Source organism: Aristolochia californica, unplaced genomic scaffold (genome assembly GCF_029961685.1).
Source record: "Aristolochia californica isolate CCGP_79_NKW_82.1479 unplaced genomic scaffold, dmAriCali1.0.hap1 SCAF_15, whole genome shotgun sequence".
NCBI lineage: Eukaryota > Viridiplantae > Streptophyta > Magnoliopsida > Piperales > Aristolochiaceae > Aristolochia > Aristolochia californica.
In genome coordinates this window covers 18974983-19000262 of record NW_027181826.1, presented here as the reverse complement: position 1 = coordinate 19000262, position 25280 = coordinate 18974983, and the positions used below count along the sequence as shown (strand labels likewise).

General features: G+C 39.9%; 3 protein-coding genes across 8 annotated transcripts; 1 reads left to right on the top strand and 2 right to left on the bottom strand.

Annotated features, from left to right (window-relative positions):
• Nucleotides 1-1185: 1185 nt before the first annotated feature.
• Nucleotides 1186-10790, bottom strand: LOC137951490 (metal transporter Nramp3.2-like). 2 transcript variants are annotated; one of them, XM_068798172.1, is made up of 4 exons: nucleotides 10151-10790; nucleotides 2926-3062; nucleotides 2194-2846; nucleotides 1186-1466 (listed from the first exon to the last, which is right to left on the bottom strand). In XM_068798172.1, the coding sequence occupies exons 1-4, from the start codon at nucleotides 10723-10725 to the stop codon at nucleotides 1218-1220; spliced, it is 1614 nt and encodes a 537-aa protein (XP_068654273.1). In that variant the 5' UTR covers nucleotides 10726-10790; the 3' UTR covers nucleotides 1186-1217. The 2 variants fall into 2 exon arrangements, with proteins under 2 accessions (XP_068654273.1, XP_068654274.1); XM_068798173.1 differs by lacking the exon at nucleotides 1186-1466 and adding an exon at nucleotides 1896-1952.
• Nucleotides 10791-13642: 2852 nt separating this feature from the next.
• LOC137951837 (E3 ubiquitin-protein ligase APD2-like) lies at nucleotides 13643-16087 on the bottom strand. 5 transcript variants are annotated; one of them, XM_068798777.1, is made up of 5 exons: nucleotides 15809-16087; nucleotides 15407-15591; nucleotides 14881-14950; nucleotides 14480-14777; nucleotides 13643-13981 (listed from the first exon to the last, which is right to left on the bottom strand). In XM_068798777.1, the coding sequence occupies exons 2-5, from the start codon at nucleotides 15488-15490 to the stop codon at nucleotides 13903-13905; spliced, it is 531 nt and encodes a 176-aa protein (XP_068654878.1). In that variant the 5' UTR covers nucleotides 15491-15591; nucleotides 15809-16087; the 3' UTR covers nucleotides 13643-13902. The 5 variants fall into 5 exon arrangements, 4 of the variants coding, with proteins under 4 accessions (XP_068654878.1, XP_068654880.1, XP_068654879.1 ...); XM_068798779.1 differs by having other exon boundaries at nucleotides 15407-15580; XM_068798778.1 differs by having other exon boundaries at nucleotides 15407-15574.
• A 2951-nt stretch (nucleotides 16088-19038) lies between these two features.
• On the top strand, nucleotides 19039-25029 carry LOC137951836 (heterogeneous nuclear ribonucleoprotein Q-like). The gene is made up of 9 exons (XM_068798776.1): nucleotides 19039-19227; nucleotides 21832-22327; nucleotides 22406-22522; nucleotides 22691-22831; nucleotides 22959-23132; nucleotides 23903-24110; nucleotides 24192-24361; nucleotides 24501-24586; nucleotides 24704-25029. The coding sequence occupies exons 2-9, from the start codon at nucleotides 21854-21856 to the stop codon at nucleotides 24834-24836; spliced, it is 1503 nt and encodes a 500-aa protein (XP_068654877.1). The 5' UTR covers nucleotides 19039-19227; nucleotides 21832-21853; the 3' UTR covers nucleotides 24837-25029.
• Nucleotides 25030-25280: the final 251 nt, after the last annotated feature.

Here is a 25280-nt window from a genome sequence, read left to right as displayed (position 1 = left end):
TTTCCCTCTGTTTAAAAACCAATCATTTTTTCTCTTGAGCTTTAAACTTTGATATCTGATCATTATAAGACTAATTCAATTACAATTACATTGCATAGGTACGATTGGTGTATCTATATAATATTTATAAATTAAAATGTTACACAGTGGGGATAAAAGCAAGTTCATTGAGGCTAACAAATCAAGTGATCTGCTACAAGGAGAAGAGCATGCAAACATGACAAACAAAAACAAATCCAAACTCAAATTCAAAGAAGCAAATAAATACAAGTGATATGCTGGAGCAGAGCCATGCAAACATAAAAATACAAATGAAAAACAAAGTTGTAGTTTGATGCTATTTCAGCCAAAATGGAATTTTCTGCAACACAATTTGTTTTTTCATCATTTTCTTTCGTTACTGCAGTAACTCATTTTCGATCTCCTTCAACTATTCCATTACAAGATAGACAACAAGAAAAATACATAAATAATAGAGTAGCTACACTCAGAGAAGTCAGAGAGAGAGTCATTTTCCCAACAAATGCACATAAATTCAGGAAAAAAGAATCTAAGAGCAAAAAACCTTTTTGAAAGTTCGAAAGTCTTTCCTCAAATGTTTCGTACCATTTCACTGTTTCTTCTCAAACCCTTTGCTTCTCAAGTTTGTGAGAAAGAGAATTTACAAATTCTAGTTCTGTCATTCTGTACATAAACCTCGTGCAAACCCACCAAGCACTTGGATATAGTCTTGAGGAAGTCACCGAACACAAAAATCTTATTAGAGAGGGAGAATGAGAGAGAGGTTTCCCACTTGGTCGAAATGTTTCTAGGATAAAAACATCTCATCGTGCTACAAATTTTCTCTGTGCGTATAAGTACAAAGTTAAAGCACCAACAACTGATTATCTTCGCCACAAGGGCCATTAATTTAAGTCTTATAACCACAACAACAGCCTCTTTTGACCTTATCTTTCACGTCCAAAATACAAAAACGTTACCTCTGCTCCATCTGTATAGGATAGCTCCCTAGTTACTTCTTCTCCATCTGTATAGTATGGCTCCCTAGTGACTACAACATCATCACTTATCCATCATGCACATGAGCCTGGGAGAGTAACACCATCAGGTTGCCACTGGTATGAAACAAGAATAAACTCAATCTTGCATGTCAGTAGATGGGTTATCCTAGCTTACAACATTCGCTGAAAGGTGAGAGGCCCCCCTCCAAATATGATCTATATTTTACAGCTTTCAATCTCAATACAGTTTCCAACATTGGAAAACATCTTGGTATATGTTTGAGTGAAGTAAGAAGAGAGAGTGCCATATCGTAGAATCAAATAGATAACAAATGCCAAATATCCTATGGTCACTGCTGCCACAATCGAGCCCAACCATGGACCATTAATTTCAGAGAAGAAGAAGTCCAGCAAAAGATACCCATTTATCACCATCACTAATAATGCTACTGTCCATGCCACAATCTGCAACATCAGATTCATAGTTTGTATAAGGATATCAAACAAACAAGAAGATTCAGTATGGAGAGCGAACCATCAGACCTTATGTATTTTACATAGCCAAGTAATGAGCACTGCTTACAAACAGTCTCTGAAGACATATTAACTTGTGCCTTTCTTGGGCTCAATGTAAATATTTGATCCACCTTTGTAAACATTTGAGGGTGCAAGCTACGATATCCTACTTTGAGGTGCAGGTTAAAATTGGTTTCACATGCAAAGAATTACATATACTCAGGAGAAATCACTTGGACGCACTACTTTCCTAAATTTCCTGTTTTTTGCATTCTCAGTGTTCTGAGCAGTTTTACAAAATTTTGAAGTGAACCAACTATGGTTCTCAATATCAAACACATTGATTCTGGCCAATTACATCAGTTAATAAAACTTTTGGCAGTCGCTCTAGCCATTATGGCAATCATTTCACAGTTTCAGCTCCACTTGTATCATCTGACAAGAAGGAAAAAAGCAAAAACAACTGACACATACTACATTTAACACAGAAAATCTCTAACAGATATTATTGACAGATATACTACACTAACATAATTGTCTTCTTCTAAATACTAAAATGAAGAAAGGTAAAGACGCACACATATGGGCAAATGTAGCAAAGAGTTATATAGTCAAAAGAAAACAAAACAAAAAAAAAAAAAAACTTAGGAGAAAGTGACAAGAAGTTAAAACTTACTTTAAGGGTACGACCTATTCGAAAAATGCCCATGATATCCTCCTTGGACACCAAACAAAGAAGGGGGATGAGTGCAAATGGAATCTGAACCGACTGAAGCACATTGAGCCACTCATTCAGAACATCCAAAGCAGAATCAGATGTGTTAAATACAAGAGCAACAATGATAGTGGGTATTATTGCACAACTTCTAGTGATTAGTGACCTCAACCATTTCTTCATCCTCAGGTGGAGAAACCCTCCCATTATGAACTGGCCTGCATATGTACCTGTTATGGTGCTACTCTGGCCTGCCGCTAATAGTCCAATTCCCCAAATATACAGAATAGGAAAAAGACCCCCTCCATACTTCTCTTGAAGATACTGGCCCGCATTACCAAGACCAATAGAATAAGCTACTTCTGTTCCATAAAATCCTTTTGCAAAGACCGTTGTTACAAACAAGTTGATCATGAAGGAGATTAACAGGGCTGCAGCAGATTCAATTGAGTAGTAATTAAGAGCCTCCTGGATGTGCCCCTTTTTGCTGGTGTCGATTTTTCTTGACTGTACAAGAGCAGAATGCAAGAACACATTGTGAGGCATGATCACACAACCCACAATGCCCACTGCCTGGCGAATGGTTCTCGAGCCCAGTTGTGGGACTAAAACACCTATAGTGAGAAAAATATAAAGCTTTCTTTTTTGTGTTAATAGTAACCTAAGAAAGGATTTTAGTTCCATAGTTAGTACCTATTAGAAGTTCCTTGCCACTGGGTTTAGTGTCACTAAACATCCAAGCAAAGGACAGAGCCATAGTGGCAATCAGAACTGCAAAAACAGCTTCTAACTTCCGCACCCCATAGTTTTCCAGAAAAAGAAAAATGAAGCTGTAAGCAATAGAGAGGAAAAATTATGCACAACTGGAAACAAGGAAGCCAGTTAGAGTGGTTCCAAAATGCAAGAAGATGGAGCTGTTGGAATATAAAACGATATTCAGTTTGGACATTCTTTTAGAAGAACAAACAAACATTAGATGTAATAGAGGTTAAGCAAAAGAACAAGCCTTTTTTTTTTGTTTGTTTGACTTGATGGTGATGTTTCCTCAAAAAATATTGATTATGATGTGATTAAATTAAATTAAACAGGAAAATCATTGATTGCAAAGATGGGGAGAAGGATCTTGCAACCCCCAAGAGGCAATGATGGCCCCATCAACAAAACATGGTAAAAGAACCACTCTATTTATGATTAATAAGATAACTCTCAGAGTTTATATCCTTTCATAAAAAAATTAAAAAAAAAAAAAAAGATAATTCTCAGATAATCCAAGCACCATTCCACTGAATTATAAATGTGAAGGCCTAGAACTTGATGTATGTCCTCATATAGAAAATGAAGTAACAGTTACAAGCGTATAGTACAAACAGTTACACATCAAAACTGGCCACCAGAAGCCTCAAGGGCCGACGAAAACTTGGTATGAGAAGGAAGGAGATAAATAGTATAAAAAGATCAGGGAAAAAAAGCTTAACAGAAAAGAACCCACACTTTTTTTTTTCTTTTGAAAAGGTGACTTTCATTACTTTGAAAACGCTTTCACAAATTTTAAATTAAATAGAAATAACATAAAACAGTAAGGCTCGGTGATCTCCACTTGAGCAAGAAGAGAAAAGGCTTCAGACTGGACAGATATTCGAAAGTTTAGGCAATCACACCCTACCATAATTTATATTGAGAGTTAAGCAGGGTAAGCAACAAGCTTGGAAGTATGACCATAACTTGCATACGAGCTCAGAATATTTTCAGTCAAAACACAAACTTTCTCCATGACTAGCTTCAACAGATAAATCTTAAATAAAATATTTTTATTCAATAGTATCTTGAAATGAAAATATCATCACGCACAATTTGCAGTTGCATTGTGATTTTCACGTCAATTAGTGTCAGCAGTTATATACTTCAGCTATTAATAAAATCGTACCCCGAAAGCTCTCCAAACATGAAAATGAGCTTGGCTCCGAAATCGAGTCTGACTTTGCACGTCTCTCGGATAATACTGGTCTTTCAACTTACTCAAATTCCAAAAATACCCTCTCCCCTATCTCAGCGTCATTCTTTTCATCCAAACCCAAGTTTACCACTCCTCCCGAGATTACAGAAAGGACAAAACAAAAAGAGAAAATAATTTTAAATCTTGAGCCAAGAGCCTCTCATATGCGTCAGCCCGAGGAACCAGTAATCGAATCGGGTTCTGATGCAATTTCAAAATTAGGAGAAAGGCAGGAATCCGCCTTCCCCCCCCCCCCCCCCCCGACTTTTGTCTCTCTCGGGGAACGAAATGAACTTTCTCAAGGGGCTACTCTAAGTCTTTTTCAAGGATCTGACACGCAGAGAAAAGATAGATTGGTGATTTCTGCAGAATTATCAAACACTCAAGTGAAGACTGATCAGGCAGAATACCCAGGCTAAGGAAAACTACCTATCATGGCTCCAAGCTCTCCCCCTCTACGGAATACTTTCCAGGAAAGTAGAGGAAATTTGGAAACTAATTTATCTCAGAGAGAAGCTACTAGCCCCGTGGTAAAAAAGAATGTAGAATCGGCTCCTTCTCCCACGGACAGAGCTGAGAGTATTGTAAAGGAACTTCGCATGGAGAAAAAAAAATATGACGAAGAGACATGGAAAAATATGATGGAATTGACACGCTTAATGGGCGTGATGTATCATGAACAGCTGAATGGGGACATTACGGCGTTGGGAGTTCAAGGCCAGGGTAGCAACTGATCTTGCTGTCTTGGAATGTCAGAGGGATTGGCTCTACCCTGAAGCGCGGTACGATATCAAGTTACCTATCTCAATTTAAGCCTTCTATTGTCATATTCCAAGAAACAAAGTGTCAAGAGATGATAGATGATTTTGCCAAGGAACTTTGGGCGTGCCCCTCAATCAAGTGGGCATCGGTGAATGCAATTGGCCACTCCGGAGGTATCTTTGTTGCATGGGACACGACTAAGTTTGACTCTCTTAATATCATGGAAGGTCGTTTTTCTTTGGGTATTCAGTTCAGAGATCTCTCCACTAACAGAATTTGGTGTGTGGGTGGAGTTTACGGTCCAACTAGTTACAGGGACCGTAGCCTACTCTGGGAGGAGCTTAGTAGCTTCTGGAGAATTGGAATTCCCCATGGCTCCTTGCTGGGGATTTCAATGCCATCAGATACTATCATGAGAAGAGCCCCCCGGCTACTCGCATTACAGCCTCTATGCGAGGCTTCTCAGACTTCATTGGGGGGAATGGTTTGGATGAGATTCCCTTATCCGGTAAGAATTACACATGGACAAGCAGTCAACAGCAACCCGTATTATCTAAATTGGATAGATTCTTGGCATGTAACAACTGGCTGCAGATGTTTGGAAATGTTACTGGAAGAGTTCTGAACAAGGTAGGCTCAGATCACTGGCCTATCTTGTTGACATCAGTGTTTGCAAAATGGGGGCCTTTGTCTTTCCGGTTTGAAAATTCTTGGTTAATGGAGGAAAATTTTGAGTCTCTTATTTATGGTTGGTGGGATGAGGGTCCAAGTCTTGGCAGAAGGGAGTGGGCATTCCCCCCAAAACTGCGCTTCATTAAAGGAAAAATTAAGGAGTGGGCCACTAGTCGTCATACCTCTTTGATTGCCGAGAAGGCTTCCCTCATATCTCGGATTGCGGCTCTGGACGTGGTGGAGGAACAAAGGTACTTAACTTCTGATGAATTTTCACTTCGAGTCTCTCTCAATTTTAAGCTCAGCACGATTCTGCACCAAGAGAAAGTTCGATGGAAGCAAAGAGCTAGATTCAAATGGCTAAAAGAAGGAGATGCAAATACCAAATTTTCTCATGTCGTCATTTCGGCAAAAAGGAGGTCCAATCGAATTACCTCATTATGCATTAATAATGAGGTAACGTCGTGTCGGATCTCAATAACTAACGAGTTGGTTAAGTTTTTTACAGAACTATACTCGGAGGAGTGTACCAGCAGGCCGAAGCTTACACACATTTGTTTTTCTCGTATTTCCCCAGCAGCGGCAGCACTAATTGAATCTCCTTTTTCTTCGGCTGAAATTGAGCGGGCGGTCCTGGGCATGGAGAGTGACAGGGCACCTGGCCCAGATGGTTTTAATGGAGGCTTTCTGAAAAAGTTTTGGGCTCGGCTGAGAGAAGATATAAGTGCTATGATCCACGGCTTCTTCAGAAACGGCATCACATACCACAGCATTGGCGCGTCATTTATCACATTGGTGCCGAAAAAAGCAAGTGTTGAAAAACCTGAGGATTTTCGCCCCATCAGTCTGGTTACGAGTGCATATAAAATCATTGCAAGAATATTAGCACAACGTTTAAAGGCAGTGTTGCCCATCGTCATTCACAGAGGTCAAGGCGCTTTCCTAAAGGGCGAGAGATTCTGGATTCCACAATGGCTGCACACGAGCTTATGGATCATTTCAGGTGTAATCAGGACCCAAGAATCGCCCTAAAGCTTGATCTCAAAAAAGCTTTTGATAGAGTAAATTGGATCCTGCTTGATGAAATAATGGAAAAAATGGGATTTAGTGAAAGATGGCGATTTTGGATTCAGAATTGTGTGGGTTCAGCATCATATTCCCTTCTACTCAATGGCTCGGTATGTGTATACTTTAAAGGAACCAGGGGTATTCGACAAGGGGACCCTCTTTCCCCGCTCCTATTCAACATAGTAGCAGAATTCCTGTCCGCTATGTTCTATTCAGCGGTCGACCTTGGATGGCTACCTCCAACAAGTCCGCACCGGGCTTTTAATATTCCGATCCTTCAGTACGCAGATGATACTATTATTTTTGGAGTCGGAGATATGCACAGTGTTAGGAGGATAAAGGCAGTATTGGGTCTTTTTGAAATAGCAACTGGGCAGAAAGTTAATTGGGGGAAAACATCTCTCATAGGATTTAATGTGGACCAGGAGAACCTTGCAGAGATGGCAAGTTCATTTGGTTGCTCTACTACTGCACTACCTGCCAAATATCTTGGTCTCCCTCTCTTTCATGGGCGACTTTCTAAGAACTTATGGAACCCGGTGCTGGAAAAAATTGAAGCTCGTTTAGCAACTTGGAAGGGGCGGCTCCTCAGCAAAGCAGGTAGATTGATACTCCTCAAGTCATGTATTGCTGGCATACCAAACTATGCGCTATCCTTTATGCCCTACCCGTCATCGGTATGCAACACCATGGATAAATTGAAAAGAAGATTCCTTTGGAGAGGTTCGAGTGATTCCTTTAAATATCACCTGGTTAGATGGGATGAAGTTTGTTTGCCTAAGAAATTAGGTGGACTTGGGATTCGAAAATCAAAAGAACTGAACAAAGCCTTGCTTCTTAAGTGGATATGGAAGTTTAACACAAATTCATCAAACCTTTGGAAGGATATGGTTCGTACCACGTTGGGTTGGAATTCTTTATGGTGGATGTCAGGGGGAAATCGGAGAAGGCTATCATCAATTTGGAGATCTCTTCATTTACTTCTTCCTGATTTCTCCTCAGCTTGTAGATTTTTTGTGGGTAACGGCAGGTCTCTTAAATTTTGGGACGATTGGTGGGCAGGACAAGAACCTTTGAGAAACTCTTTTAGCAGTATATTTCTTATCTCCACTCAAAGGGAGATAACAGTGGCAGATGCTTTCGAGGGAAGTGTTTTGAGTCTCCATCCCAGAAGGGGTCTTTCTGATGTAAAAGCAATGGAAGCAAGCAGCTTACTGGATTCTTTGAATCATGTCAGGATGAGGCCTTCTAATGCAGACAAGCTCATATGGTGGCCTGACAAAAGCGGTAAATTCTCAGTTGCATCTGCATAAAGACACATTAATGGTTGGGACTCAACGCAGAGGGAGCTTGATATTTATTTTGTGTGGCGGCTTTGTTGCCCTCCAAAAGTAAAATTCTTCATGTGGAGTGCCTGCCAAAATAAGATCCTTACAGCGGATGTGCTTCGAAGAAGGGGTCACCCCTCAATAGACTTGCTATGTCCTCTTTGTAACATTGAAGAAGAATCCACCAGTCATACCCTGTTATTATGCCCGTATTCTTGGAAGGTTTGGTCCTCTATCTTTTGCAATTTCGACTTGCAAATATGTATCTCTGCAGATCTGTTCAGTTTTAGCAAGTCAATCTATGGTTATCCCCTTCCTGGCGATGCTATCGGCATGTGCCAGTTTTGTGCCATGGGGGATTTGGAATGAACGGAATAGGAGGAGGTTCGAGGCTAAATTTGAATCTGAGAAAAATGTAGCGGACAAAGTGATGGGCCAAATATCCACCTGGCTCTTGACAAAAAAACCTTTCAGTTCTTTCAAGGGCACTTCTATTCGTGAAAACTGGAGCAATCTAGCAAGGATGCATTTAGGGACCAAGTGTCACGCAGTTAGATTTGGGCTAGGTCCGTCTAGCCAAGTGGAATATCTACCCGTGCGGCCTAGCTCTTCCCAAGAACTAGTCAGCCTCCTTGAGCTTCGGATCTTCCAACCAATACTTCACACAAGAAGTTACAAGCCAAATGGGACAATGAAAAGATCAAGATATAGAAGAGAAAAGCCTACTTTGTATTGACAATACAAGATTACAAAGGGTGGCCAAACACTCTTGAAGGCCAAGGCTAAAAACTCTCTCTATACACTAAAAGAGTAAAGAAGGCTAAGGATTTTTCGACCCTTTTACAATGGGAGAAGCCCCTCTATTTATAGTCTCTCCTCTTGCCTTTTGAAATCTATAAAAACACTCAGAAAACCGTCAGATCCCAAAATTTCGGTTTCTGGCGTCAAGGGGCGCCCTGGTCTGGCGGGTGCCTGGCGACCTGGTCGCCAGGAAACCCCATTTCGCGCCCGGGCGCCAGGCGCCTCAGGAAACCCCATTTCGCCCGCAGGCGCCTGGCGCCTGGAGTCCTGCCGCCCGAGCGCCTGCGCCTGGCGTCCTGAGGAAACCCCATTTCGCCCCGCCTGGAGTCCTGGTCGTGCGCCAGCAACCCCATTTCGCCCCGCCAGGATTCCTGGTTGCGCCCAACCCCATTTCGCCCCGCCAGAAGTGTCTGCTGGCGTGCTACCTTGTGTCTGAGCTGGCTGTTGGGGTTGTTGTGCACCTTTTTGCTTGGCCATCCTTTTGGCAAGCTCAAGTGTGGTTTCTTTTGCTAAAGTTGATGCCGGGCCAGCCATATGTGTGCGCCCCTCTGGGCCGTGCCATTGCACTTGGCCTTGGCCGTTGCTTCTATTGCTGTGCACTGGACTTGCACAGTCTTCTACCTTGGTGTTTGGCCACACCATGGCTTCATCCTCCGTCTCACCAAGACTCAAGTTATGAAAGAGTGGGCGCCCCCAGAGGTTGGATACTTAAAGTTGAATTTTGATGGTTCTTCTCTCAGTAATCCGGGGATCGCAGGTTTCGGAGGTGTGATTTCAGACTCATTTGGCAACCAGTGGTTTTCTTATGCGGGTCCATTAGGCATCTCCGACTCAACGTCTGCAGAGCTTCATGGTCTTCTCAACGGGCTCCGGATCTTCAAAGATAAATGTAGTGGCCTAATTCACATTGAAGGGGATTCCAAGGTAGTCATTGGATGAGGCCGTGGCACTTCTTTTCCGCCATGTAGGCATTGGGAAATTTTCCAGGAGATTTTAGAGATTGCCTCCCTATTTTCTTGTATTTGGTCTCACACTCCAAGATCTGCAAATTCGGCAGCAGATGTATTTGCCAAACAGGGAGCATCTCTTCAACATCTTGTTGTTATGGATATGCTCCCTATCTCTTTGTAATTTTTTGTTTTTAATGGATTACATCTTTATCAAAAAAAAAAAAAATGAAAAAGTCCACTAAATAAAAAAACAGAACTTCATCAATTGCAAGCTCTACAGAAAATATTAATGACGAAAAGAGGAACCCATAGGAAATTTTTGAAACGAATGAATTTGATCTTACCAGTCAAGGGCAGTGATGACGACCCCCGCCCATAGCGGAAGAACCCCATGGCTCAAAATCTTGATCGCAATAGCGCTCCCGATCACCTCCTGTATATCAGCTCCGATCAGCGCAATCTCCGCCATGATCCAGAGGAAGAGCCGAGCCCAACGTGGATACTCCTCCCGACAGAGCTCGGCGAGGTGACGGCCCGTGGCCACCCCCAAGCGAACTGACAACAACTGAACGAGGAGACCCATGGCAGTTGCCCACAAAAGGAGCCAAAGCAGCGAGTAACCCGCGACCGCCCCCGCCTGCAAGTCTCCCTCTAGGTTCCCCGGATCGAGAAACGCGATGCTCATAAGAAAACCCGGCCCAGTGAAAAGCCAGAGTTTCCTCCAGGAGAAAGGCGGGGTGACGGAGGGATCCCCACCGCTCTCAACGTCATCTTTGTCGCTGGTAGAGATGCGAACCTTCTCTTCTGACTGGTAGGCGACTTCCTCCTCGGACGAAGAATCCGCCTCGTCGCCGGCGTCTGGAGACCGGACGGGCGACAAAAGGCCTCTGTCCTCTTCTTCCGGCTCGAGGGGAGCCATCGTGGCAGCCGCTGGTTCACGATCGAGCTATCCCGCGCCTGGGTGCCGACGGTTAGGCAAAACGTATTCCTTCTCCGCCTTTACGACAGACAAGTCAAAAACAGGAAGGAGCAAACTGTGGAGGGTGACCCTTCTTCACAGGGGTAATTTTGACATTTCAGAAGAACAACCATATTGGTTAAGCTTGTCTTTTTGGCAGGGGTGAGTGCCTCGTCCTCACCGCCGGCGGAAAGACAACTCCACTATCATCGCCGTCAAATTTATTTCCGGAAATCAACCAGAAAAGGGAAATACGATTATTGCTCCGGTTATTGATCGAAGAAATTGTTGCACATGCGATTTCAAGTTTCCTGCAGAGAAGTACATGTACCAAAAAAGGAAAAGAGAGAAAAGAAGGACAGAAAAAGAGTGTCACTGCGGGCAATGAGAAAATCTCCGTTTAGAGTAAGAATTACAAAAGGAGAAGTGGTGTTTGTACGAGGGGAGAAGAGCGAAGGTTAGTAGGCCTTTTAAACAGGAATATGGAAGAAAAAGAGGCTTCATTGTGCCCCCATGGATGAGTATTCCTTCCGGCCCGAAGAATTTCAATTTATTAACATTTAACGGGACAGATTAATTGTTTTGCGATATCAATAAAAGACCAAGAGACCGCCATGACAGTTACAGGAGAAGTAACAGACAAGGTGCAGATACCCAGAGCAACACTTTTTTCTCTTTCGTTGTCATGATAATCTCGTTATCTTAATTCTCTTCCCAAACAAAAATTTAATTAGAAAAAGATAAAGAATACGATGGATTTAAAAAAGGAAAAGATCAAGCTTGGCTCAGTTCCACCCCACCCCCGTCGACTGCTAATACTTTGGACCAAACAAATATGATTTCAATTTTCAAACGGCATGCCTCATGAGGGGTTTAGGTGTTAAATTAATTGGAGTTTGAATGGCATCCTCATTGTGTTCACATGCAAGACGATAACTGGAGTTTCTCTGAAGAAGCTTCGACGAATGGCCCGTCCAATTCTAAGGAATAAGCAAACTCAGGAACAAACCAGAGCAACTGCTCGTCATTTACTAAACAAACATGACTATTGTGGCGTGCACCTACGAAGCAAGATAAGGGGGTCTGCTGATATCATATGAAACTGTAAAAATCTTCCCACGGAGAGCTGTAAAAACGTATCCTCGAGTATGATTGAGAATGGAGAAAAGAGATAAAAAGAGAAGGGAAAGAGGAGTAGAAAATAATACTTCACTTCTGTTTTATTCTATTAAGTGATAGTATAGAATATTATAATGATACCCTTATAACCTCTAACTACTATGATTTTATGATTATAACTCCGATTTTTTTAACCAAACTTGAACCCTAGGTTCCTAACATGACACAACTATATACCCGTAAGAAGAAATAACTGAAAGTACTCTTTCAAAAATTTTAATAATCCTTTTCAAATTGGAGCATATATATTTAAAAACTTTAATTTGATACAAAAACCCCAAATTCTTTTTTACACAAAAATTTGGTGAAGATATCACTAGTTTGATCAAATGACCATTACTCCACTCATCTTGGCATGACGAATGAGACGACAATCAACTTCTACAAATTTTGTATGTTCATGGAACACAAGGTTGCTAGCAATTAAAATCGCAACCTGATTATCGAAATGCATAGTCATGGCCTCTATAGAAGTAAAACATTTCTCATGTAGCACTAGTTTGACTCGCATAAGTTCAACGATTGTATATGTCATTGCTCAATATTCCATTTTTGAACTTGATCGAACCACCACATTTTGTTTCTTAATTTTGACCCTATATTATCCACGTCTTAGTGTATCTCAACCTTTAAGTGACCATGGGGAGCAAAAAACAAATATTTTCCTAGTGCTCTTTTTAAGTATCCTAATATCCTTTGGGCTGCCTCCAAATGAACTTTACGAAAATATTTCATCAATTGGCTGACCACACCAAATGATATACCTAGATGTGTGACAATAGCATAAATAAGCTTAACGTCTAATACATGATCGACTAACTTCTATAAGAGTTTCCACAAGTTTCACCCATAGTAACCCATACTCTTGAGTATATCTATCACATATTTCCATTGAGTGAACACGATTCTTACTTTACTCTGAGCAACCTCAATGCCCAAACTCAATGCCCAAAAACTACTTCAGAGACCCCAAAGTTTTTAGACTTAAAATTTTTAGCAACATATTCTGACCTCTTCAATTCTTTGTTTATCACTTTCAGATACTATTACATCATTCACATAAACAAATATCACCACAATTTAAGTATATCTCTCAGAATAAACAACGAATGATCACAATAACTTTTAAAAAACCCAATAGGTTACCTACTTTGTTGAACTTTTCAAACCATGCATTGGGACTTTGCTTGAAACTATAAATGGTTTTATTCAACTTACATATTTTTCCAATCTCTCCCTGATCAAAATACCAAAAAAGTTGTTTCATATACACTTACTCATCTAGGTCACTATATAAGAATTATATTTTCATTATCCAATGCATGCACCTCTATTCACTTTGGTCACCAATAGATCAAATTGCAACCAATAATACCAAAATTAGGGCAACAAAATGATGACATCACACTCTAGATGGGTGATGCAATAAGCAAGAACAGGATGAGTGTCCTACATAGTCAGAAATTGAGAAAATCCCAATAATAGAACCCTTTTAAGCGCACAAACCTCCAATAAAACTACAGTATAAACCATTAACCCTAAGGATAAGGAGAACACGCCTTTGAAGAACGTTTCAGAAAGATCTCACTGCTCTAATACCATGTAAAAATGTATACTTGAGAAGGAGAAGAGAGATGAAGAGGAAAGAACCGGAGAAAGATAAGACGGAACAGAGACCAGCACTCATTGGAGGCTGAAAATCGTGCATCCATTCTCTTTTATTCACCGAGTGATAACACCAATAAGATTACAATAATACCCCTAATAACCTCAAATCATATAACTTGATGATTACAACTCAGAATTTAACCAAACGTGAACCATAGGTTCCTAACATAACCCAATGCCTATAGCTAACTCCATATGTATATATCAGTAAGGAGAAATGATCAAAACAGCTTTGCATAGATTTTAACAATAGTCAAGAACCCTTGTGGGAAAAAAGAAATATACTCTCCTTCAAATGGCAAACAATCTTCTTACTTTATGGATGAGTCTTCTGCAAATTGGGCAGACCTTGCACTCCCCTTCCATAATCCTAACAAAAACCAGCCCATGTAGAATTTGAGTAATAGCAGCTTACTTTCGTAACAACAGAGTTCAGATCAGCTGAGGATACTACTAATGGGTTCAGATCTGCTAGTTCTTGTGGACTAAGCATATGATATCTCTGATTCAAAAAGGAAAAAGAAAGTGGAGGGGACAGAGGCCTCCTCCTTCCCGGTGACAGAAAAGGGGGGGGTAAGCCTTTCCACCGGACTTTGGAGTGGAAGGAGGGGTTCCCGAGCAGAATGGGAGAGAAACGGAAACCCATCTCCATCTGTGCCCCTTCTTTGTTGAAAGGTCTACTGATATGCCAGTCCATACGAACTAAGCAGGTCTGAACCCAGTCGTCATCTGCAGAGCAAAAAACGATGGAGGAAGCTCCTCCTCCATGAAGTGCCTCTTCCCTCCGTTTTTTGTGTCTGTAGATGAGAATCACTCCTCCCTCATCTGCACATGAGACTGATCCAGTCTCTTTGTTATGTTTACTTACTTCTGGGCACATGTATAGCACGTTGCACAGTGTCCACAGGGAATGAAGAAGCAATTTCTCTGCCCATCGTAGCAAATCACACACATCTTCCCATCATATAAGTTCATGGGGGAATCACAGCACAAGCTTGAATTTGAATGGTCTTCCATGGTACCGTATGAGCATGGAGCTACCTTTTCTGGCATTAGACGGTTAGTTTCACTTTCAATGTCTCGTTCAGCTTCCTCCTCAGTGCCCCACTCACTGCGAAAAACACCAAGGCACTTGAAGAGGACTGATACGACAATAATAAAAAGCCCTGCAACATTAGAAGTTATCACCACCTAATTTCAAGATGAAGGTTGAGTAAACTCCTACAATTGGCACAAAACGTAAACATTTTAAATTTTTTTTTGAGATACCTAGAATCAAGAAATAAGTGACTATTCGAACCAGAAAGGAGATCTCTATATGCCATGTACTTATGGACCCCTGCAAGGAAGAACACATTGGAAACCTTACTGCTGTGAGCCAAATCTGAACAAAAGAAAAGTTTGAGAGATTCATGAAAAATACCGAACATAGAAAAATATTTATGAGAATACCAGGTTCAAAAGCTTATTTAGAAATCAAATGGCCACCTCAAAGCAAGGAATTGCTAGTACAAATCTTGGTTAGAAGGGAACTTGCCACCTACAGGGCAGAATTTCGATTTTTACCTCAACACTTGCACTACTGAGATCACCTGTTTCACGAAAAAAAATAAGCTTTTCTCAGAGCATTGGTGATCCCTTGTTCATGTGGCCATTGACCTCTTATTAAACTGTCAAATCCGTGATTCCCAGAAATATTCTTCTCTATCTAGTACCTTTATGAACTTCTCAAAAATTCTCCAGTACTAGAAGAAACTTGAAAATCATAAAAACGAGATGGGCTTGGAGGACAGACATTATTGCTGGTAGATAAGACCAAATAATGAATGCCATCTGCTGTAGTAGTGTCGTATAGCTTCGATGGTAGGTCAGGCCTCATTCTCAGGGTTATGCTTTGAATGTAAAGACATTAAGAGACCATCATAGCGGTTTTCATCTTCCGCAAAACTAAATCCAGCTTCTCCTGTCACTTGGAATAACCTGAATGAGAATAGATATCGAGTTAATTTGCGGCAACCATGAATAAGAGACAGAAATCTTTTTTTTAGTTTTTTTTATGAATATTGAACTTCAAGTATACGAATATTTGAAGGAAAAAAGAACTTCACAGAGAAGACTACCAAATAAAAAAAAATTGCAATTCCTGAAGAAGGCACAAAATATCATGGAATTCTAAATAAGAAAGAGGCAGGTTTACCTAGCATTCCATGTTGAATCCCCAGTTGATTTTTCACAAGAATAGAACGAACGGTTGAGCAAAAATTTCAGTTGAGACAGAAGAACAAGAGGAGCATGATGAAGTTGAGAGGCCTGAAAATTTGATAAGAAGAGATAGCTTGAGAGGAGACGATTAGAGTGGAAACTGGGAATGTCCAGTCTGGTGTAGAGAAGAATGAGAAGGGTTTGGGTACGGTAATGGGTATTAAGTGGAAGCAAAAAAATGAAGCTGCAGGTCTTCCAAACTGGGGAAGAGGGGGACTCCATGGAAGACTGGTAGATGGTATCTGCGCGCCGCAGACTAGTTTTTGATCTGGAGTTTGGCAGGAGCAACGGAACGGTTGGTGTAGCTGCTCAGCGTATGGAAATACTGAAATACCCTTGTAAACTGCGTTAGAATTCTTCAAAAGTCCCCCATAGGATTTATTTTCTTGCCTATTTAATATTCTATTATAATATTAATTTGATATGTAAATTAATATGTCTAATAATTCAATATTTATTATATTATTTAGTAATATACTGTTATGCATTATAATACTAAGTGAAATTAAATATTCATTTATTATAAATATAATATTATTATTTAATATTAAAATAATATAATATTTAATTACTTTATCATAATATCAAGTTACAAAACTACTAGTATTCAAAAGAATAGAACATATAAAGTATAAAAGTTACACCATGTTAAATAATTAATTAACGATTACAAATAAAAATATTTTTAAAATACTAAGTAATAAATAAACACTTAAAATTGATTAAAGGGTTATCTGTAACTCAATGTTATGTGTCAGTCTTATCAGACAATACATACATTTTTAAAGGGCTTACACTTATGTAAAGGCAAGTTGAATTGTTAACCTACAATACCCTGGACACATTTGAATCTATTGGAAGATATGAATAAGTTGGGGTATCATTGATGTAATTGTCTTACCGTTTTTGTCTCTTATTCACTCCTACTAGGGTGAAGAGTATATTTATAATATTTGTACTTTTGGCATCTATAAATAAAGTTAAGGGCGAGGGTTAGTATAAGTCCACAAACTTATTTCTTCCTCCTCTTTTCTTCCTAATGTATGCTCTCATCTCCTCTCTCTCTTGGATGTCTCCTATGCTCTTCTCTCCTTCATCAAGATCATAAAGTATAGAATCCTAAAAGCCAACATGGTGCCAGAAGTCTTTTACTTTTCATTGGTCGGTTAATCGAAGGTGACAATGGTTGTTGTTGTTGTGCTCATCCCCCATTAACGCTTGAGGCAACGAATCCAACATGCTTGAAGAGGACAATCGGATTCCTTTTTACTGCTCATGAGAACATCAAGCTACAATCCAATTGTTGGGTTTCTTCTCTTCACGGTGTCCCCGATTCATTGCATACCAGTACACGACATTTTTCTTAGGCAATTCATCAAACAGCTGCAATGCCTCATACATCTTCCCTTTCTTCCCCACAGATTGCAAAACAAATAGAGAACGTGTTCTAATACCACTGCCTAATGAAGCAACCTGGTCCAGATAATAAGCAAAGGGAAGCAAGACTATGCAATCCACAAACAAAATTGTGAAAACTGTTTTGATCCTAAGATCAACCTCATTCAAATCACTCCAACAAATTCCAGCAGGCAAATTAGTCAGGGACCACAATTGAAAAGAAGAGGGAAAACTCGATTCCAATTTCTGAGACACATACCCAACCACACCCTCAACGTCTAGAATAGCAACATCTGCAGTCTCTAATTCACCTTGCTTATCATACAGGAGCATCCCAGTAAGCACAAACCGATATGGGAAATTCACCCTACTGGTGGTCTCATCAACAGAAAGAATAAACAGCCCACAATTTTAATTGGGCAATGACCATACACACAAGTATTGTCCGCATCAACATAAAAACAAAGTTCCTTAAAAAAAAAATTGCCGAGACGCTTACCCCCCCCAAATTGGAATTTGGGTTTGCGCTGGTCTACCGAGAAGTAGATTGCGAGTGGGATGTGTTGGCCGGAAATCCAATCCCACCGGAGTTGTGTCCGACGGCGCCGACGGAGCCTCCTCCATGTCCGGTGGCAAAGGGCAGCCCTTTGGGGCTTCGCCTCTTGGTTATTTTCCGCAACCAAGGGCTCTCGGAAACGCCTCCTTGTCGGACGAATTGCTTCTGCTGGCCATGAGGAGGGGTTTGTTGAGGATGAACCCAAATCAACCCTTACCGACGGGTTTGTGGTCGTATACCCCTCCGATTTTTTATTTCCAAGGTCTTTCTTGGCTTCTGCCTCTTCTGGGACCTCGGCTGGAAAAGAAGATAAAATCTTTGAATTTTCTGGGTGGCTGTTGTGCCCGTCCGAGATATTTTCTTCTACCTCTTTTGCGCATATTTCATGGTCGGATATTTGAGGTCGTGTGACCATTTCTGTTGAAGCAACGAGTTCTTCACTTGCATAAATTTCAATGGAAGCATCTAACCGTGCTCGTATTTCTTCCAATTTCTTACCCATAGCCATCCATCTTTCTTGGGATATAGAATAACCCGTTGTGTTTAATTGAGAGGTTGCATTGCTTTAATGGGTTTCTTCTATTTTCAGGACTCTATGAATTTAATTCACGGAGAAAAAAAGAAAGAAACTCATTAGAAGAAAATTGGAGGAAGAAGGGTTATGAAATTGATAATCCGTAACACTCCCCTCCTCAAGTACGCCAACAAAAAATATGAGGGAGTTAAAGTGAGTTATATGCAGATGGGACATTTGCCATCGATACGAGTTGCCGGGAAGAGGAAAATAGTGATGGTTGTTTTTTTATGATATATTAACGTGAATGATGGGATTTATAGGTTGGTTTAAAGGAGGTTTAAATTGAAAACGAAAGTAAGAGTAAGTATTTTAGTGCACGGGAAAGGTTTAGGTTATGTCATAGAGTTGGGTAGTGGTGAGGTAAATGGGTAGCATTTGGAGTTGATAAAGTTATAGTGAAATTATAAATAGATGGGGTTGATTTCATGAGTTATTTAATTAATTTTTGACTTTTTGTTCTCATCAAGTATTTCCGCTAGTGAATTAAAATAAAGCAACTTAAACCAATTGCTCGTCGTTAGAAGGTTTGACGGCTGGTCCCGAAACTTTTTCGCGTGACTAGACCTGGCCCGATTGCTCCTAAGCGTCCGCATGTGATGGTACGTCTTAGCGTGGCATCATCATAAAGCGGAAAAAAGAGGCGGATAGGGGGAAAAAACCCTAGGTTGCTTCTGTCTGTACTGCAACGGGAGCTTCTCAAGGCTCCATCTTGACGATTTATACAAGAGGACGCCGAAGTTCAGAGAAACGCGTAAGGTTTCGTTTTTCGCACATTTTCTTTTGTGTTTCGACAGGCAAGGAGTTTGTGCCGGAAATCGACCAGGTACTTCTTCTTTCTTATTTCTCGTTGTTCTCTATTCTGTAGGAAACTTTTCTGAACTCCCTTTCTACATACGCTGGATGTGGTCAACAATATTGAACCTAGATATTTGCCTGACGGAAACCCAAGTCTAGATGCCTTGAGAAATTTGTGTTCCTTCGTCGTGGTTCGGTCTGAGGATGTATTGCTACATAACAACACCTGGAGTTATTTTTGTTCTCCGAAACGTGCAAGGTCATTTAGCTGTAAAACGTTTAATCATAAGAGGGCAATGTTTCCATTTAGTTTCATAGGAATATCTATGACAGAAGTTGCGGTTCCTTATCACTTTCAAATGAACTTCAGCCTTGCCTTATCACTTTCAAGTATAAGCCAAACAACATAAACAGATAAGCTGAATTTAATGAATGAGCTGTTATTTTCAATCACAACTATTTCGACATCTTAGATGTAGGAAATTAGATTGACTGAGAGTTGATCTCCAATAGCTTTCTCTTTCATGATAGATAACCGGTAGTTCGATTTTTCCTTTTTGTTTTCCCTGTGAATGGAGTGGGAGCTCCAGTTCAGACACAATTTTCATAATTAAAGGCCTAATTAAAAAAGCAGTTGGAATCTCATCTTCTTTCTGTTATTGGTCACGTTTTTTGCTTTTGTGCAACATATATGATATTTGAGGTATCATTTTTAGGTGGGCGGGAGCTCAAGTTCAGTGGCCTTATGAAGCTTGGGTTGAATTCTTTGATTCAAGTCTTTAAAGGGCTTGGTGTGGAGTCATATGTGAAGTATTGGGTCTAAGTCTTACTAAGGGCTTAGTGTGTGGTGTCAGTCTAACCAATTTTTGCTGGAAATCTTGGGTTCAGGTCTTGGGCTTTGGGCGTTTTGTAATGTATAGCCAACATTCAGGAAAAAAATATGTCTTTTGGTGATGTAACCTCAAAAGAGCTTGGGAAGTTGGTTATTTTTGTCTTATATTGAAAGTGCAAAAGCCAGGACAAGATTGTCTTGCTCCTTCTTGTGCAGAGCCACTTTATATATTTCTTTAGGTTGGAGCAAACATAATGATTTTAGGCTGTTTAAATAATACTACTAGAATGTGAATCTAATCTTTAGAGATCAGAGGCAAATTCCAACTTGTTCAGATTTGAGAGTTTTGAACAATCTTATGGTGTGGTATTTCATCCCCTTGGTCTATAAGTTTTCTTTTGGGATTTACTTCAAGTAATCATCTTTAAAGAAATATTTTTGGATATTCTTTTTCCTGCCCTTGTAGGAGATGCTTTGTGATCATTAATCTACATCTTGTTTTGAACACAACCCAGATTTTCTTTTAGTTTTTGAGTCTTGAGTGTCAACCCTCCCAAACACCTACTGTTACTTATATATTTTCTAAAAGTACCTACTGTTACATATTACATGGGATTCCTCCAACTGTTGATTTAGGAAGGAAAACAGCATCTGAACTTTCTATTTTTTGTTAAATGAAGAATTGCACACATAACTTTCTCATTCATTTTTTTTTTTTTGAAAAGGATGGAAATTTTATTTAAAAAGGCAGAAAACCCAAAAATGAGTTGCCAAAACAGATTGCCAACATTATTTATATACCTTAAAATCTGCCAGACAGCTGTTCTGTAATCTTGATAGTAGGTCAGAAGCCCAAGATCCATAGAGTTATAATCAGTAACAGAAAATGTGTGAAAAATTCCTTTTTTTCTTTCTGGAAAGATGTGAAAAATTCCACTTTTGAGATACAATCCAGAGGAGAGTCATTAGATCTGCTCATGCTACTGCACCATGATAGAGTCCCTACTAGCTTTCATGTCTAAGACCCCACAAGAAATTTATAGGATGCTCCTCGTTGTCCAAGGATTGTAGAAATGATGGAATTGTTATGGTAATGCACAACATAACATTTTGATGTTTGTAACATATGTTCTTATATAGATTGGATGCTGGATTCAGGTGTCCTGCATGTGTTGTGCTTCTGTTTATTAAAGATGATCTTCATTATTTTTATTTTTTTTAACCTTTTTTGGTGTTTCATTTAAACTTATAATCTGTCATCTTTTTTGTATGTTGATCAATTAAATGTTCTCTCTTGTTTTTTGAGGCTCGCCTCCTCTTGATTCTCAGTTCAGCTGAATTATGCAGATATATATTTTTTATATTTTCCTTCTCCAATTTCATATTTCTTATGTTGATGCTTTTTTTCTTTTGTCTTGTTTTGGTTGTTAGTCCTTTTCTGCGTCATATTGTGCCAGAACTTATCTAACTAAATACTTAAACACTAGGCGACTATTTTATGGCCAGTACCTTGGTGTCTAAATTGGAGATTTTCCTCTTTTTGTGGTCCTATTGAGCATTATTCTCTTGATTATCATTCATTCAGACTCTCTGTTGTCTGCTCTATTAGTACTACTGCTTATTATCATCCCTTTAGAGCAAATCTTTCAGTTTGAAACTCCTTGGAGCCATATCTCATGGCGTGGATTCTGTCAAGATTCTCACTCTTCAACTCCTTTTGTCCTTTCATTTGTTTTCCTCCATCCAATGTTTGTATTCTCCCTCTTGCAAATGCTTCTGGCTACTGTGCTTCTTTCACAGTTGCCTTGCAAGCTTCTATTAGATGCATAAGATGCCGAGGCCGAAAGCAAATTCGTCATCAAATTCAAAGCCAGTTGAACCCGAAAAGTCAATTGAATCTGAAGAGCAGGTTGACCTGGATGAGAACATGGAAGAAGAAGTTGAATATGAGGAAATCGAAGAAGAAGTAGAGGAGGACGAAGAAGAAGATGTACAAGAAGAGGAAGAGGTAGAAGAAGATGTGGAAGAAGATGTGGAAGAAGAGGAAGAGGAGGATGAAGAGGAGGAGGAGGAGGAGGCTGCAGTTACAAATGGAGGTGATGGTGAAGTAAAATCAGATAGTGAAGATGTTGAGGTGGAATCTGGTGGAGCCAATGATGCAGCTGAGCATCAAGAGCATGCAGAGCTTCTTGCTCTTCCACCGCACGGCTCTGAAGTTTATCTGGGAGGTATTCCTCATGATGTCACAGAAGAGGACCTGAAGGGCTTCTGTGAGTCAATTGGAGAAGTTACAGAGGTAAAATATTGGTTGCTTTTGTGACTTGATTATATCCATTTGTTGTGGATTGTTTAGTTCCTTGTTTGGTTGTAACAGGTTAGGATCATGAAAGGCAAGGATTCTTCAGAGAACAAAGGATATGCTTTTGTGACCTTTCGAACTAAGGAATTGGCTTCAAAGGCTATTGAGGATCTCAATAATACTGAATTTAAGGTTATCTATATTTCCTTGGGGTGTCTTGAGCTTTTTTTTTTCTTGTCCTTTTTTGAGTATACTATCCTTTACATGACAAGTTCTATTGGCTGTTATACTTCATTCAAAATGGCGAATTTCTTTTAGTTTAATGGCTAAGATTTTAATTGGCCATAATACCCAATTCAGGGAAGAAAAATCAAGTGTTCCACATCTCAAGCAAAGCACCGCTTGTTTATTGGTAATGTTCCAAGAAGTTGGGCGGAGGCAGATTTGCGCAAGGTTGTGAAAAAGGTGGGCCCTGGAGTTACCACCGTGGAACTGCTAAAGGTATGAATAGAACTGAAGTTTCTAGGTTATGGTCAATTGTATTGCACATGGTTGGTTCTCCTCTTCATCATTGTTTCTGTTTTAAGTCTTTGGATATGCTTCTAAATTACTTTCGACGCTTTTGCAGGATCCACAAAATTCTAGCCGCAACCGCGGGTTTGCCTTCATTGAGTATTATAACCATGCTTGTGCTGAGTATTCAAGGCAAAAGATGTCAAATCCACAATTCAAGCTTGATAATAATGCTCCAACAGTGAGTTGGGCTGACCCCAAATCTGCTGATTCATCTCCCGCATCTCAGGTACCTTCTCTTATTAACTTGTGGGGCTTGTTTGGTTTCATAAAACATGCTGTTCCATGTACTCAATTTTTTGGGATATATATGTAAAGCCTAACGGTTCCAAAAGAGTTGGACCCTTAGCAGTATCTTAAATCTGTTGTTACTGGTCTAGTAGAAACTCCTCATCTGGATAGGAAACCTATATCCTGGAAACCTTTTTGGGAAACTGAAACAATTTTCCTTAATTTTTTAAAAACCTTTCTGAACTATACTGAAGTGTGTTAGAAAATTTTCCAGAACTCATATTAATCCTATATTTAGTTTTACTTGCAGCTTCTGAACTTAACATAAGATCGTTTTTATATGTTTTGTAAGATGAAATGTTGAAGGTGAAAATTTTGAAGTCTCTTTTTTTTTTATTACATGGAACCATTATGATAGCTATTTGACAATTATTGTGGAGAGGAATAAATAAAAATTTGTTACAGTACATATGGTATGTATGGGAATATTTTTCTTCTATACTTTCTGTTTCGTATATGTTTCTAAATGATTTACTTAGTTGTCCTCTTAATATTAATATTTCATACAAGTTTCTCAAAATGCTCTTATCTCATAGTTTTTATTTTTTATTTTTATTTTTTTCACTGAGCTTCTTGTCACTATTTCCTGCTTGGTAATTATGGATAGACCATATGCCTAGAGCACTGTATCTGTGACCGTCTCCTATTACTTTTTTAACCTTGTTGGATTGACACTTTCTGATCTCTGGGGCTGGCTGCTTGCTACAGGTGAAGGCAGTTTATGTAAAAAACTTGCCAAAAAACGTGACTCAGGATCAGTTGAAGCACCTATTTGAGCGGCATGGTGAAATCACGAAGATTGTGCTTCCGCCTGCAAAAGCTGGGCAGGAGAAGAGTAGATTTGGTTTTGTTCATTTTGCAGAGAGGTCCAGTGCTATGAAGGCCCTTAAAAACACAGAGAAATATGAACTAGAGGGTGGGTGTTTTTTTGTAAAGAATCATTGTTGTCTTTCTGATTTGAGTTAAATATTCTTGACATGGTTGATGTTATTGACAGGTCAAGTCCTTGATTGTTCCCTTGCAAAACCACAGGCCAGTGATCGGAAGCCTGACTCTGGACCTAACACACAAAAGGCGGCCCTTATTCCAAATTTTCCTCGTGTTGGTTATGGCTTGCCACCCTATGGTGCATTTGGTGCTGGGTACGGTGCTGCAGGCTTTGCACAGGTGAGAGATATTGCTTTGCAAAGTGCTTTCTCTGTTGTATGTGTTTGAGGCAGTTGATTTTGTGGGTTTCCTTGATCTTCTCTTGTTTTTATGATCTTTTGATGGTTCGTTAAAGTTTTCTTGGTGGAACTCCTTTCAGCCTATGATCTATGGCCGTGGACCCACTCCTGCAGGCATGGCGATGGTGCCTATGCTTTTGCCTGATGGGCGACTTGGATACGTCCTGTAAGTTAAAAATGCTGACTTTCCTTGAGCATAAAAAGAAAATAAAAATAAAGAGTAATTGTTTCTTCATATGCTAGCATTTGCATTTTCAACGTCAAAACACCTGTTTTCATGCAGGCAACAACCAGGAGCCCCGGTGGCTGGACCCCCACCCCCATCCAAGGGTGGCAATCGAGGTGGAAGTGGATCAAGCGGAAGCAGGCAAAACAATGATAATAATGGTCGGGGACGTAGATATCGCCCATATTAACTTTTCCTTTCTGCCTGGCAAGTTACACAGGAGAAATGAAATGTGTATCTTTTAATATTGTGTTATTTTAACTATGATGTGAAACCCTTTTTCTCCAAAGCTTGTTTCTATTCCATCGACAAATCTGAGTTAAATCTTTCCGAACTTGTGGAGGGGCTTGACCCCGAAAATTGAAGCAAGCATGCCCACAAAATCTTGGTGTTTGCAATGAGTAATTAGAAAACAGGGGGGTGGCAATTTCCAGGGGCAAAGTAGGAGTGACAACCCAAGTATTAATCGAGGTCTGTAAATAAATTATACTAGATGCAAGCCTCGTAAGAACTCTTTTATTAGAGAATCGGGGGAAATCTGTTTGTTGCAGACTTTGTACCTTCAGTTTCGGATAAATCTGGGAAAGAGGGATGGTTGGTATTGGAAGACAAAATCAGATACATGAGGTTGCGA